This window comes from Alosa pseudoharengus, unplaced genomic scaffold, assembly GCF_046254945.1.
Source record: "Alosa pseudoharengus isolate Yale_2024_CS ecotype anadromous, Long Island Sound unplaced genomic scaffold, YU_APseudo_1.1 YU_APseudo_1.1_scf_5, whole genome shotgun sequence".
Lineage (NCBI taxonomy): Eukaryota > Metazoa > Chordata > Actinopteri > Clupeiformes > Clupeidae > Alosa > Alosa pseudoharengus.
This window is the reverse complement of record NW_027468837.1, coordinates 20,976,461-20,992,302: the sequence shown is the minus strand read 5'-3', so window position 1 is coordinate 20,992,302 and position 15,842 is coordinate 20,976,461. Positions and strand designations below refer to the sequence as shown.

At 45.7% G+C, this 15,842-nt stretch overlaps 1 protein-coding gene across 1 annotated transcript in view; it reads right to left on the bottom strand.

Moving 5' to 3' along the window:
* camta1b (calmodulin binding transcription activator 1b) overlaps positions 1-15,842 on the bottom strand; it is a 230,175-nt gene that overhangs the window by 9,182 nt on the left and 205,151 nt on the right. Inside the window, exons 7-11 of the mRNA XM_076269177.1 lie at positions 14,913-15,066; positions 12,859-12,999; positions 8,748-11,050; positions 7,714-7,840; positions 7,400-7,534 (exon numbers count right to left, since the gene is read on the bottom strand). Coding sequence (XP_076125292.1) covers positions 7,400-7,534; positions 7,714-7,840; positions 8,748-11,050; positions 12,859-12,999; positions 14,913-15,066 — 2,860 coding nt within the window. The remainder of the gene's footprint in view (positions 1-7,399; positions 7,535-7,713; positions 7,841-8,747; positions 11,051-12,858; positions 13,000-14,912; positions 15,067-15,842) is intronic.

The window sequence follows — 15,842 nt, the reverse complement described above, 5'->3', positions numbered from 1 at the left end:
AGCTGCAGAGCCACTCAGCCTCTCAGACCCACAAACAAGCTCTGCTCCACCTGTTGCCTTCCACAGTCTCACTCGCTGCTGTGAGCTAAATTAAAACACTGAACCCTCGATTGAACCTCTCATATCCTAAGGGGCTGAGCAACAAAAAAAATACATGTATTAAGGCACCACTGCTGTTTTTAATGGTGAGAAATGTCCTGCCTTGGGGTACCAGCACACAAGATGACAACAAGTTGAAACCCAAACGTGATGTACTCAAAAAGAGTGGCAATCCAATTCTAATGAGGAAGGAACGCTTCTAGTGAAGTCATGTGACAAAAAACACATAACAGCAAACACTGTTCTGTACATGGAACCTAATATGCAATAATGTGTTATAAGAGGATTCAGTGGACTGATCTCAGATCAGAAGTTCTTAAGAAGATGCCGTGTTGCTGGGGTGTTTAAGAGATTACAGCATATTGACAGGTGCTTTTAGACAAGGCCAGACAAATCAAGTTTCTAATGCCATTATTTAGCCTGTCCATAATCTTTCAGTCGTGATTATTGTAATGACTCTACTCCCCCACACAGATCTCATGTTTGCAGGCTTAATGTAGGGCAGAGATGATAACTGGAAAACCCCAAAACAAATACCCTATAAACAGGAACAGTATCCACGTGCCTTAAAACACCATTATAAAGAGAACATTGACAGTGTTACAGTGTTACCATAAGGAGACATTCAAATATTCCAAGGGGTGTCTGGTGTTACAGGTGCTCTGTAAACTGTGTGTCAACATCAGACTCATTGTTGCAATTTCACTAAAACTGTCATACCTCTGTTGTAACATTTTAGTTCATTCACATCTGGTCTTTTTAGTAGAAATGAGAAATGAATGTCGCAAATAGAAGATCTTTGCAGTTATTTATTTTTTTCAGCTATCTGCTTTCATAATCTCCCTGACAATGGAGATTTGTATGCCCATTCATATTGCTCACTGCAGGAAATCCCATCAGTTTAGTCAAGAGATTTGTTTTTATTCTGACCTAGTAACAAAGTACTGGTCTGAACATAAAGGCAAAAAGAACAAGTTACGACTTAGGTGGCATGTAACAAGTCTAACATAAAGATTTAAGTGGGTCGATTTGTTTTATTCATCAGGCATAAGGTTTTGCAGAAGAATGTGCCATTACTTGAGGCTATCAATGAATGAACCACGTGAAAAGCAAAACTACAGTTTTATCGAGTAAGCTATTGTTTGGAAACAGTGTCAACAGGTTGCTTTAACGGACTCTGACATATCGACATTAAGGAGCTTTTTGTTGTCTAGACGCTCACATAAAGTAACCTATTAGCCTACAATGTGGAGTGATCGTGTAACGTTTTTGGTTTCCCACAATCAGCCCAAAGCGCTTGTGTCGCTGTTCGCAACTCTTGGTTCTGAAATCGGAATGAACCTGCCCGAACTGACCCGATCCTGTATGGAAAACAGACGGTGCCTAGGGCAAAGGGAGATTGGCTCGTGTACTCAGAAGTGTGAAATGTAACCTGGACTGTTATTCATTACATTTCTGAAGTTACTTATCTCTATGTTGGAAAACTAAATCAGTCACTATATGACAGCAATTGAACACATAGGTTACCTACGTATTTGTGTCTCCCTTTTTGAAAAGTTAATTTGATTTTGTTTACTTGATGTTAATGTAGTCTACATTCTTTTGGCTTCAACAAGAAAATAAGGCACAAGTGGAGTAAGATTATCCATTCACCACTGCCTTGGTGACAGTAAGCGTGTAAAATCAAACCACCCTTACAACCTCGGAACTGGAGAATGGAAAAGCACAAACAAACACAAAGAGAATCCAAAAAGGTCGAGGAAATAAACATCTACCCCAAGATGATGATAGCCTACTGTCAATCTAAGGGACACACAGAGAAAGCAATAATTCAATCCAGTGCCATACATCAAACACTGGTCATACACCAACGAGGACACGGTTGTGTAACTTTCCGCCAAAACACGTACACACAGACACAACCTACGTCGTCCTGCATTCACTATTTTTCTTAAATCCAAACTAAAAGTACAGCAGAAAACAATGCAATACTAACCGGAACAACTCGACGGTCGCGTCTGTCACACTCACGCGTTTCCTCCTCTTCACAAGCATTTGAAATGAACCTCTGTGTGTCAGAGGGGCAGCTATGCTAACAGACCCAACAACAATAGAACAAAGTAGCCCAGAACTGGGGATAGTGGCGAGAGAGAGACAAAGAGGGAGAGAGAGAGAGAGAACCCCTCTGTCTAAAGCTATTCCCTCCCCATCCCGCGGCACCAGCTTGCCTTTCGTTAGTAAAAGCGCGTCAGTGCTTGCCGCAGGTACACAGACGCCCTAGATTATGAGACGCCATCGACCCCAGTATCTAACACCAACTACACAGTCCTGCTCTCGAGAAAATGCAGGGAAATACATGGAGGATGCTATTCAGGATCTATCTAACAATGTGAGAGACACCTGGGCTAAACGACAGTGACATTTTGACCGTCGGATCACTTGCTCTGTGAGTACGGACTTAAAACAAAGCGCACAGCGTGCCTCGTTGTTACGGTGCGGTACTCGCAGTTCGTTGCATTTCATAACCATCTGGTTGTAGAACGAGGTTTGGGATGCTAAACCGTAACGCCTGCTCTTGAAAGAAACACCCAGATCACAAAGTGAGTGACCACGTACACGATAATCAATGGATAGTGTCCGTGTTAAATAAGTTCGCTTATAAGCGTCTTTCTTTATTGTAGGCTACCACGTTAAAAGGAATGGGCAAGTCTGCACATGCCATTCGCTCTCCTGTCCCGTATACCAGCACCTGCAGCGCTGCAGACAAACATTTCCCTATCCCTGCATTATGACAAATCAAAGCAGGTGGCTGTGCCACTAACCACAGCGCAAAACAGGTGTATTAGAGTGGATATAGAGATACTATCATCACATGGGTAAAAATGTGCTCTACTCAGCTCTACTCAGGTGCTTACTTATTTGCGCACCATTTGTGAATAGAGGCAAAATGTACTCCTAGACGCGTCTAACTTGGCTAATAGCACGATGATCAGGTTTCCATAATGAATCACCAAATTGCAAAGGGTGATTATCCAACCGGGGTTAATTAAAAATGTTCGTAAAATGTGATTAAATGACAGAAAACTCCAGAGACCGAATATGTGAATGGTGGTGTCTTCACTAAGGGGCTTTAACTTGGCTTATCGCGTTACAAAAGAAACAACAAGTTCCGAAGGAGTGGTTGAACATGTTAGTCACCTCTGATTAAATGGCCATGAAAAAGTTTAAACGTCCATGGGAGCTCGTTTAACGGTTTGCATCTGGGCAGTTGGCATAGGAGATACATTATGAATAGCCTAGACTACTTGAGGATGTTGAGGACAGAAAAACATCGTCGCCACTGACTGGGATTCAGAATATTCACATGCATGAGTAGCCTAATCTGCTCAAATAGTTTATTGAAGATATAGACTACATTTCATAATGCAATATAGTATTTCAAATGCATCATTTTGCTCGCGCCTTAACCAAATATATGAACAATACAATTGTAACATTTCTAATGTGAAATTTTCACTATGTTGGCAACGTCTCAACAGCAGTGTACCTAGCAAACTAACGCTCCGTTTGGACATAGGTTAGACTAGGGTTGATTTCTATGTGGATAGCAAGTTGTCAACCATATTTACTAACAAGGCCATGGGGATATGTCATTGGTTCCAAATGGAGGTCGCACAGTCCTGACGCAATTGTTACAGGTAAACAAAGACCAGTGCAATACCAGCAGGTAAAGTTACAATTCATTTGTGGTAAACAGTAATCAATGAGGATGGAAATATTGCATCATTTTAAAGTGTGTGGCTGTGTAAATGAGTTCAAGGGGTAGTTGATCAGCATGTGAGAGACCCTATTGTCTATGCTAATAAAGCTGCTGAATGAAAGAGGCATTTAGTCAAAGGCCAAAACAGTGCACATATAAGACCAAGGCACTCAAGAAACTTTACATAGAGATCCACAACCACAGTAACATCCAGACCAGTGATGGGCAAGTGGACTGGCAGTACTATAAACTATGTAACAGTGTTTCCATATACTGCACTGCTCTGACCAATCCACTGTAGAGCTCAAGCTCTGGACAGGCCAGAGAAACAAAGCCAGAGCCTCTTCCTAGTGAAAGGAAAAGAGAGGAGATGTCAGTCATGGCATCTCATCAGAGATCGTGGAGGGGTCCAACCTATCTGATACTACACACCTCTTGCAGTGAAGTGTTAAGTGGAAAATGCAGACAGTTGACAGTTGTTAGTTGTTGTCCATGATATTACAAATATTTATGTTTTAGCTTGTCTAATCACTCTTCTTGTTTTGTGTCACTAACCTACACAGCACCTCAGCGTAAGCAAACCAAGATGGAGCCGCTGGCCTAAGCCTGGACAAGGAGGATGATCGAGAAGCCACGGGAGATGGACACATCTATTCATGCGCCGGAGAAAAGGTACAGGACATTTTTTGAACACAATAGAGCACCCTTATCTACAGTCTTGCTTAGTGATGAATCGGGAGACGTGAGAGCATCAGATTGTCTTCGACTGTTTGTTGGAGAGGTTCCCCAGCACATCAGAATCAGCACCACACAGCAGGTACAACAGCTATGATGAACTTCCAAGCTACCAGCTGGCAACAAGAAACCCATACAACTAGTGGTGGTGAGATGAAGCTTCATGAATCTTTCAAGCTCTCTACCCAGATGTATTGAAAATTGGTTCATTTCATGAGGCTTCAAATGCACCACCTGCTGGTCAATGAAAATATGATACAAGAAAAGTTCTCCCAACAGTAGCCATTCCAAAATATGCTTCAATGTCAGTAAATGCCTGATACATATTAAGCAGTGGCCAAATCAACAACCTCTCTCTTTTGTGGTATTCATGCTCAGTAATTTTTAAGGTTAACGTCAGCTCAGCAGACAGGCATTTTAATGAAGCTTACAGTATCTTCCTGTGGGTTTTGAATATGGGTAAGGCTATTTGCACCCCTGGTAAAATTAGCAGTGTATGCTATTCGTACCCTGGTGCAATTAGAAGTGAATTCTATTCGTACCCCGGTGCACACAGCAATGTGTCCTATTAGTACCCCGTTTAGTACAAATATCAATGTATGCTATTCGTACCCCGGTGCACACAGCAATGTGTTCTATTAATACTCCGTCTGGTACAAATATCAGTGTATGCTATTTGCACCCCTGTGCATTTATTCTGGCATATTGATCACACAATGTAATAATAATAATAAAAACAAGCAACATGTTTTTTGTTGTTACATAACAGGGTGTGAATAACTCAGCTGTGTAATAGACACTCTGAATAAGGTATGCTGTTTGCATCAATGTATAGTTAAAAGTGGATGCTATTCGTACCCTGGTGTATATAGTAATGTATGCTATTTACACCCTGGTGCATGAACTACCTAATTGTTGCCGATTTCTTGTTCAAATTGCACGCCTTCTCTCCAGAGACGTTGGTACACATTCACACACACTCACTCTGCCAAAACGTATCTCACGGGAAACGAATCCCAGTCTCCCACATACTAAACCATGTCTGTGACCACTGCACTGTCTTCTTCCACAACTAAATGGTGTTTGCAGGTAAAGTTATAGTTTATAGGCCTGAATGTCATATTCACAAAAGTTCTGACGGTTGTATGTGTTCACTGAACCAAGATTATGAAAATAAAACACAACTTTTCAATCTAAAACATAAAGGAAAATTCCGGTATTTAGCACTTTGAGTCCCTTTTCTGGTTTGTTTTGGATGAACTAGAGTGGTGGACACCGAAATTTTGACGATTGGTCCTGTCTCGACTTTTCTGACTCGTTTTAAATCGCCTTTGACTTCAGATTTTTGATTTCAGAGTGGCTGCCTACAGGCATGCTCAAACATGTCATAAAACAACCCTTAACGTTCGTTTTCAAAACTGTGCAACTCACCGAGTGGTTAGTGGTGTTCGTTGATGTTCCAAAACAAGTAGCGTAACGAAATACAGTTTCTTTCGTGTTTTATTTGGCATTTTGTAAAATCCCATTGATTTCTGTTGGAAGACCCATTGCACGTTGATATCACTGCGCCACCGTCTATGCTTCAGGCTCAAATATTGAGCGGAAGTTTATACGCGGTTGTGAGGTGTCTGAAAAAATAATACCTGTTAGGCAGCCACTCTACAGCAGTAAAGGCGATTCAAAACGAGTCAGAAAAGTCGAGACAGGACCAATCATCAAAATGTCGGTGTCCACCACTCTAGTTCATCCAAAACTAAATACCAGAATTTTCTTTTAATCTGAACAGATATTAGTGCCGAAACCTTTCAGAATTCTTCACTTTCTGCTGACGAAAAAACGAATGTCCGCCATGTTTTTTGTGCACGTGAGCAACGTCTTTTTGTTGTTATGTCACAGGGTGTGAATAGCTCAGCTTTGTGGCCAAGGCTATTCGTACCAGGGGTGTAAATAGACACTCCGTTGGAATATTGGCATACACATAGCAGGCTTCAGCTCTAACTACTGCCCTACCAGGATGTAGATGAGTCAATTGATTTCTAATCTGACTATTAGTGTATTAGGCTACCAAAAGAACACAGTATTGTGTCTATGATAATAACATGTCATGCGAACAGTGAGTCATTGTCAGGGTGGTGTATGGTAGCTTCATCTCAATCAAAATCTCCAACTAGGCTACTGCACACAAGTACTCCAAACAAGTGAAAGACACAAGAGTTCGAGAGGGGACTTAGGACATTGTAGCACTGAAGCCTCTTGTTTGAGATGAACCAGATGAACCACTTCTCGAAGCAGTGGACTTGAATGAAGCTTCAAATTTAGTGCATGACCTAATATCACCTAAATGGTACAAGCCTTGATACGGAGCTTAGATGGGAAGGGCTTGACGTTCTCGACACACACTTCGGAGCCTCAGTATCAACCATAACATCACTACATATAACTTAAGCTGGCCTTCAACCTGTAACGTTACCCACAAATAAATGTATGTAGAAAGGTGAACGTTGAAAGGTATGCACGTTGCAATTATGTAAGCACATAATGTAATCTGAAAACTGCTGCCCTAATTAAAAAAACAATGCAACTGATCTAAGCTGGTATTCTGTCTATAATGGAGTGGAATAGAAATTTCTAAATGACCCCAAACTTTTGACTGGTAGTTTAATATACAATTGGAGCCAGAGTGTTCAACAATCTCTTCTTATTTTTAAGTGTATCACCAGAGGTCAACACCTCGTTAAGAGTGTTTTGGTGTGCGGTGCGCTACTCTCTGTCTACAAGCAGAGCTGTTAAAGCCACAGAACTCACCATCCAGAGACAGCCAGTCGTGCTGTGAGGAGGGAAGGGCAGGCAGGGCACGGGCCTTGTACTCAAACACCACTGAGTTGGAGATGATCTGCCCACTCACCGTTACCTGAAGGGTCACTAGGCCGGTGTCATGGGCTGTGAATGGACACAAATACAAATCATGTGTGGAAGATCAGTACAGACACCATTGAGCACAGTACAAATCAAAATACTGCTAAATCAGACAATGCTTGTCAGTTTGGAGAGTACTGCACGTAAATTGGATTTGGAGAGTTAGTGGAGTGAGGCATTGTGGGTAAGTTTGTCTTTTGTACCTGGGCAGTAGCAGCGGAGCACGCCAGGTTGGATAAGGGAGGCAGGAACAGTGATCTGGTCAAACAGGCAGCTGTAGTCACTGCTGGCCTCCTGCCAGGGGCCAGTGATAAGCACCTTCACCCCTCCCTGAAACAACAAAGCGTACACAAACTCAGCATACACACCATTTCAGCCAGCATGATCTAGTCTCAATTCAATCATGTCATTCCTCCCCTGATTCAAACACTTGTCCCTGGTTTTGTCAAATATTAGCTACATGTATAGCATTTAATAGTTTTCAAAAGGTTGTTTTGAAAGGTTATTTAAAAATTAGGTTTCAAATGGTTGATTAAAGGCATACAGTTTACAGTCACAATATCGATATTGGGTACTTTGCTTTTATATACAGAGGTTTAAACCCATCAAATCAAAGTTAGTTCAAAACCAAAGGCAGTGCTGTAAAATAAAGAGAACTTAATATGAACACATGAACAGTTGCTCTTTGGGCTATGTTTTCTTATTTAACAATTATTGATCTTACACGGTTTATCATCGTCCCTTTTATGACTCTTTAGTTTTGTTCCAGTTCATCATACTTATTTATTTTGTCATGATTAATAATATAATTCATGAGTTCATGATGACCAACTTTCTGTACATGAGTATTGTTTTTCTGTGGTGTTGAGGATTTAAAATGCTCTGTTTTGACCCTACCGTACATAATCTGTTTAAAACAGTGATGCACTACTAATCTGAGTTACTTACAAACACATACTAACTTAATGTGTTAAATGTAACAATCCATAGGTGAGTCCTAAACCATGTATGATTATTGTGTGAATAATGTACGGGTTGCTTCCCAAAAAATGCACATTTTTGCTAGAAAGTAATGACGTTCTTTTTCCTCTCTTAAACATTGTCTTTTTTTTCTCAGTGGCCAAAAATGGTTTCCTACTGAATGTGCCAACAAAATATTGTCACCTTGTGGTGAAAATGAAGACTGTCTAGCCAGAAGAACTAAACAGAAGATAACAGACCACATCATGAGACTCACCTCGGGGTAGGACCACTCGGGCGAATAGTCGGTCACTACGAACAGACGTCCAGTGGCCTGGATGATTTCCATGGTCCCGTGGGCCACTCCAGCTGAGGCCACCTCTGCCACCTGCATGTAGGCCAGCTGGCCGGCCTCACCTGGGCCGGTGGGGGCCGTACCCGCCTGGGGGCTGCAGCAGGGTTGAAGGCAGAGCTCCCCTGAACTGTACCCGACCGAGGGTTGACCGCCTCCCCCGCCCTCCTCTCCCGCCTGCTGGGGCGTGGCGCCGGACGACACCTGCCCCTCAGCACCAGAGTGGGCCAACAGCTGGTGAGCGTACAGCTCGTTACTTCCTGCTCCCACGTTGGCCCCACCTCCTCCGGCTCCAGCTCCTCCCCCAGAGCCCCCGCCTTCCACCGAGATGAAGTCGTTGATGAGGTCGGAGAACTGGTTCCCAAAGGACACGTCAAAGTGGTCCAGGTTTATCTCCATGGCCCCTCCACTGCCACTGGCGCTGTTGTTGCCCTGGTGGGAAGTGACCGCGCTGAAGAGGCCCTGCACCAGCCCCGTGCCTTGGAGCAGGGGCAGCTGGGAGTGGGAACTGCCCTCGGCGCTGGACCCATCGGTGCCATTGCACAGGGCGCCAGCGTCGTTCCCCGCTCCTGTCACCCTGTTACCCTCCGAGTGGGACTGGAGGTAGTGATCTACCCCCTCCGCTCCTCCTGCCTCCGCCCCCATGGTGCGACACATCTGCATGCCGCCGTCCCCAGCCTTCAGCAGCCCGTCGGCGGCCCTGGAGTCTTGTCCACTGACGTCTCCAGCCTCCTCACCACCTCCGTTCTGCTTCAGACTCCCCACATCTCCGGTCTCGGCGCCGGACCCAGAGAAGCGGCTCTGGAACTGAAGCAGCTGAAGGGTGTTGGACGGCCCGTTCCTCTCCGTTGGTGATGTGCCGTTGCATTTGGCAACACCGTGCTGACCACCGTGGGAAGGGGCCTGGTGTTGGGAACGGAGGGTACCGTTGGCACACGGGGAGTTAGACTTCACCACAGGCAGAGCCATGTAGGTCCCCGGGCCCTGCGAGCCCTGCCCAGACACAGAGCCGTTGCTGCTGGTGGGAAGGCCTTGGGGCTGGGAGGACTGGGGGGAGCTCTGCAGGAAGAAGCTGGGCGAGTGGCTCTGATGGGGCAGGTGAGGGCTGCCCAGGGTCTGGTTGTAGCCAGTGGCCGACATGACGCTGGCGGAGTAGTCCTGCTTGGCATCGATGGCGCTGAAGTCCATCTGCTCCAAGGTGGTGCTGGGGCTCAGGCCTCCGCCGGTGGGCAGCAGAGAGTTGGTGGGGGTCAGCGCCAGGGAGCTCTGCGGGGCGTTTCCGCCGGTAGAACCCGAGATGCCCCCTCCGCCAGTGCCCACCTCCCCGACTTGAAAGCCGCTCTCCTTGGCAAGCTGCTGCTCGAAGGATGTGTCCTCCGTCTTGATGTTCTTCACCAGGGCGGCGCTGAAGCCGTAAGTGTCGGGCAGCGTGGACGTGCAGCTCAGGCCCCCCTCGCCGCCCTCGGACTTGAGCCCGTTGCCGCCGTACGTCTGGCCCTGCTTGGGGTTGTTGAGGAAGCAGTCGGGGTCAAAGTTCATGGTGGCCTCGGGCAGCTTGATGGTGGTGGTGTCCAGGCTGCTGGAGAGGACGAGCTCCTCGGAGACGCTTCCGGCCGTCAGCATGGCGAGCCCATCCGCACCGGCTCCTTCTCCCAGGCCCACCGCGCCAGGGAAGGCAAACTTGTGTCCGTCGGTGGCCACCGCCAGCACCAGTCCCCCCGGGGTGGTCTCTGTGCCCAGTAGGTGTGCGTTGGCGCCCCCTGTGGGTGACATGCTGTAGACCGGGTCGGCGCTCACCTCGGACATGAAGACGCTGCTCTGGGACAGGCTGCCCATGACGGAGGTGACGTGCGCCATGGCGCTCACCACCGGGCTGTCGGCCATGTCGGGCTCGCTGTTCAGCCCGCTGCTGATGGACACGGGCGAGCTCTGCGTGGTGTCCGGCACCTCCACCTGGTTGCTGGACGACACCTCGGTGCTGCTCTGGTGCAGCAGCGCCGGCTTGGCCACCTTGCCATTGCGCTTCTCCCGCGCTCCTGCCGCCGCACCGTCGCCGCCACCCCCCCGGCCATTCTTGCTGTGGCTGTGCTCGGTCTTCCCCTCGGACACATCGCTGTTCTGCACCTCGCTGTGGCTACTGTACGGGCCGCCTGAGCGCGGGTCCACCTTCGGGGAGATGATGCGGTGTTTGGCACTGTTGCACTTATGGTGCAGGCTGCTCCCAGCACCTGAGGAAAGGGGAGACAGAACGCACACACATACACACATCACTCAAAATCAAGTTATAACAATAACAATATATTATATATGGAATATGTATGGAGGCATGGATAAGTAAAGGCCTATGGGCATATATACAAAACCCTTACTTCTGATCTCCTTGATGTTTGATTTAATGAATTGTGAATATGAATTGTGAGCCCTCTCCACTACCACCATCTAGTGGTGAAATGTTTGTATGAGTAAATATGCCTTGTACAACTCAAGTGTAAAATAGGCACAGTGTTCACAAATGTACAAAAGCAGTTATGCTGTATTTTATTGAAAGCCACTCATGTTTTAGTCACCGATAGTCCCATGTAAGGAGGATTCTTTCATCTTTTCACGGTACTTTAAAAAAGACTGCCCAGTGCAAAGTTGTTAAGTTGAAGGTATCAAACATGCCTAGAAGAGTGTGCCACTAATCCTTGGCCAGAGGGTTGCTACCACAGAGCACTGTTTGTTTTCTTAAACAAAGCAAGTAATGCTCATTTGGAAGGATAAAGGGCCAACTGTAGGCAGCTTTGGGATGATAAAGGGAGACTTTGTGCTGCCTTGTGCCAGACCCCATGAGAAGGTTAGGATTATGTTATCTTTAGCAACTAATGTACATTTTTGACAGTTAGGAGCACTTCACCCAAAACGGTCCAGCTGGGTCAAGATGGCAAGATCAATTTCTTCTGAGTAGTCTTACACAGTTATGATGTGATATTGACACTTCAGTATCTTGAACTTGATTACAGTAAAAATTATTCAACATTTACTGTAAATAATTGACTGCAGCCCTCTTTTCACGGTTATTTGTCCACATGTAATCCTGTGATAACTGCAAACTAATGCCTCTTCAGGTGAAGCATAGAGCTAAGGTCATGTGGCTAAACTCTTTAGAGCAGAAGGGTTTTCAGGCTGGACCAAGGCTCTGACATGGATACCTCAATAGCTCCCTCTGGTGGTGAAATTGTATGCAATTTCTCAAGTGTATCTCAATGATGTAGCTTTTTTTAACATACAAGAAAATTACTCTAAACATGCTTTTTTCAGGGCAGGTTATGCAGGTTACAGATATAAGCACCTGATTGTGCAGCTTCAACATGTGGAGTATCCCAGTATAACTAGATACTCTAAACAAGCTTTTCTCAGGGCAGGTTTATCTTACAGTATAACCACCACACTAGCCCTGTCAGGTTTCTCATATTCTTCTGTACATCAGCTATAAATGTGTATGAGCTACTTTACCCATAAGGCACTGTCAGCACCTTCTGTAAATGTCTGTTCTTTCCCCTGTCCGGTTACATTTCAGAGTTCATCAAAAATTTAGATTTCAATAAGATAAAACTGCCCTCCTCTGCTAGTTCTCCATACTGCTAGAAGCATTCCTTATGAAGTCTATCTTTATTTTGGGCAGGATAGGCTTTTAAAATATGTCTTGGATTCATTCAAGAAATAATCTATCTACCTGTCGGTGCACTGGGGTATCACATTCATACTTTATCAGATTAAATTCAAACTTGCCTGTAATGCTTTCTGAGGACATTTTCACACTAAAGACTAAAGAGTTTACTTTTACCCTCCAATGTTGTTAACAGCTAAACCATGAAAGCTGCAAATAACTGGTTCTTTCCCTTCCTTCTTCCTTACCAAATGTCAAGTAATCTGTCAGAGCACCTGCAACCTGCAACTCCATAGACATGATCTCAGTCAGTGAACCGCTCACCTAGGTTAGTGGTTTCCCTGTGCCACCCCCCTACTGCACCCCGTCCCCGACTGCGTCCCTTACCCAGGGAGCCTGTGCAGAGGCAGTTGTGGGTCCGGGGCGGCGGCTTGGTCTGGTGGCTGTCCAGGATCTGCTGCACCAGCTGCTCGGCAGAGAAGCCGGTGCTGCTGTTCCCGTTGCTGCAAGTCCACTTGATGCCATGAACTGCCGGGAGAGAGGGGGAGACAGAGACGACGCGTCAGCCAGCCGCACAGACCACCAGCCACGCCTCCCGGCCCTGCAAACCACAGCCAGCTGCCCCTGCAGAGGCCGGAGACACCCCCGTCCGCAGGCGGACACATGCCCTACATCATCCCCACCTGAAGGGAGAAAACATCCCTCCCCTGCACACACATGAAACAACTGACCTTCATGCAAATGCATTATGTTTCATATTTTAGGGCCTACCTTTTTCAGAGCTTTTTCTTTCTTAGCTCTGTATCCCAGAGTTAAAGTTTCGACCCAAAAGGTTAGTTGTTTATCTGTTGTACAAGTGCAGTGGTGTAGGAATAAGAAATGAAATGTGTATTTGGTGCTATGTGCAGTATGATGAGATATAATAAAAAAAATTACGGCTCAGATTTGGGGACATTTTTTTTTGCTGTGTGGTGATTTGGTGGTGTGGTGGTGAGAATTAGCAATGAGGTGGTCAGTTATAGTCTGACCTGAGTGGAAACCCCGCTTTTTTCCCACTCTCGGTTCATGTGTTGGATGGCTGTGATGCAAACTCACTGGAGAGGAACAGACAGTGAGCTGAGTCAAACAGACAAGGACGGACGAGACACAAGGTGACTTTTCCCATCGCGGCCAATCGGAATTTGCCGGGGGGAAAAAACAGCGAGACAACATCACCACCACTCCCATCAGCATCACCACCCCGATATTCTAAATTCATCAGCCATGTGACAACCAGAGCCCAGCCAGCTGAGAGCTGCTCTCTGCATGACTCCCATACCCACTGTGCCTCATTCAAGCACCCCCCCCCCCACACACACACACACACACATACACAAGCACAGAAATACAAAATCAGTCCATCAGGCATTGTGGGGTATGTTTAGCTTGGTGGGCCTCCATTTCACACCTATTGGAAATAGCTCTTGTAGTTGAGCTCAGCTAACCCTAGATGGCAGTGTTGCACCACAGCAGATGCGTGCCTCAGCTAGAAGGTCATTCAAAGAGACTGACGCTAGTGCTGCTCTTATATGTCCTTTTCAAAAGTCAGCACATAATCAGCAGAAAGGCTCAGTCAACTGGCATAAAAATATAAAGTCAGCGCATGTCCATGGTGTGTCATAGTTAAACGCAGAGAGGAGTCCTTCACACTGTAATATTACATATTAACATATTATATTTTGTCTATATTTGTTTAGTTCTTAGACTTGAATGGCAGTGTGTTGTCTCTCATGTGATGTCTTATCTTATATGTCTTGTCAAATTCACATCCTTATTAAATTTGAAGCTGAAAAGTGTCTTATTTACCTGTGCAGAAATGACCAGATGACGAAGTCATGAACTGCAATACCATTTGTCAGTCGTAGGGTGTATTCATCATGTCAATATCTTTACAGAAGTGAGGCTGAGTAAAGTCCTTCAAGTTGAGTGATGACACAAACTTTGAGTGAAGGGAACTGAAATGTGTGTGTGTGTGTGTGTGTGCAAATAGTATACAGTACACAGTAGGCCTACATGTGTGTGTAAGATCTGCAAACACTACATAGATGTGCCAAGTCACTTGGGCTAGTGTGAAATGTATTTACCTGATCTCATTAAGTAAAATTGATTAATTAGATAATGATTTTCATACTCCTTAGTTACATCAGAGTTCTGAGTGACAGTTACAGAAAGTGCATGAATGAGCAGTAATTCTTCATTAGAATGTATTAATTGTAATTTCATTTTAGCTGATTAATTGATTGTCTCTTTTTTACTGCATTTTCCTCTCTCTCTCTATGGAGATTAACTGCCTCACATGCCCTGTGCTTTTCACCCGTCCTGTGCCTCCACGATTTTTGAGTTTTCAATGACAGCAGAGTGGTGGTGAAGGTGGTCGAGAAAACTGTGGTGCAGAAACTTACACATGGGCTTGAGTTGGCTGATCAGCTCCTCCTTGGTCCACTTGGCCCATTCCTTCTTGTCAGTGTTGATGGAGCACAAGATGGGCCCGCACGGCTTCCCACAATCCTCTATGGCCGGGACATTCAGATAGTGGACCAACACGATGTCTGGGTTCTGGGAGGTGACGTCAGGGACGGAGAGAGAGAGAGAGAAACAGAGGGGGGAGGGGGGAGGAGGAGGGAGAAACTGTGAATGCTGCACTTACAGACCGTGTGACAAAAGAGAGACTAGGATGAAGTGACGGGAGGGGAGGGAGAGAATGGACTGAGGACAGGGATAAATTGAGCAGAGAGTGAGGGAGAGAGGAAAGGAGAGAGAGAGATAAAAGAAAGAAGAAAGGGAAGATAGAGTAAGTCTGAGAGGTGTGGGGGATGGCTATCATCTGCACACCGCTTCTTTGGAGGAATCGGGAGCCATCTGCTGTGTGAATGGGCACGTTCCATCAGCCGTCATATGGAGCCGAGGAAGTGTTACTATAGTCTGGCACGTGAGGCATGTGGGACCGAACACTCCCCCAGCCCATTCAGAGACGTGTGGCTCAAGCCAACCGTCACCACTGAGAACAACGAAATACAAATACAACCGAAAAAGACTTTGTGTCTATGAATGTGTGTGTATGAGTGTCTCTCTGTATGTGTGTGTGTGCATGTGTGTTTGTATGTATATGTATGTGTGTGTGTGTGTGTTTGTACATGTGTGTGTGTGTGTGTTTGTGTGTGTGTGTGTGTGTGTGTGCAGCGAGGGAAGGAGGGACGGAGGGAGTGAATTTGCAGGCGTTGATTAGTGGCAGAAGATGAGGTTTCTAAATTGACTTAATTGGCACACACCAGTCACATTCCCTGTGGAACCCCATGCCCTCAATTAGCTTCAAAGTATTTACCCAGCTCCAA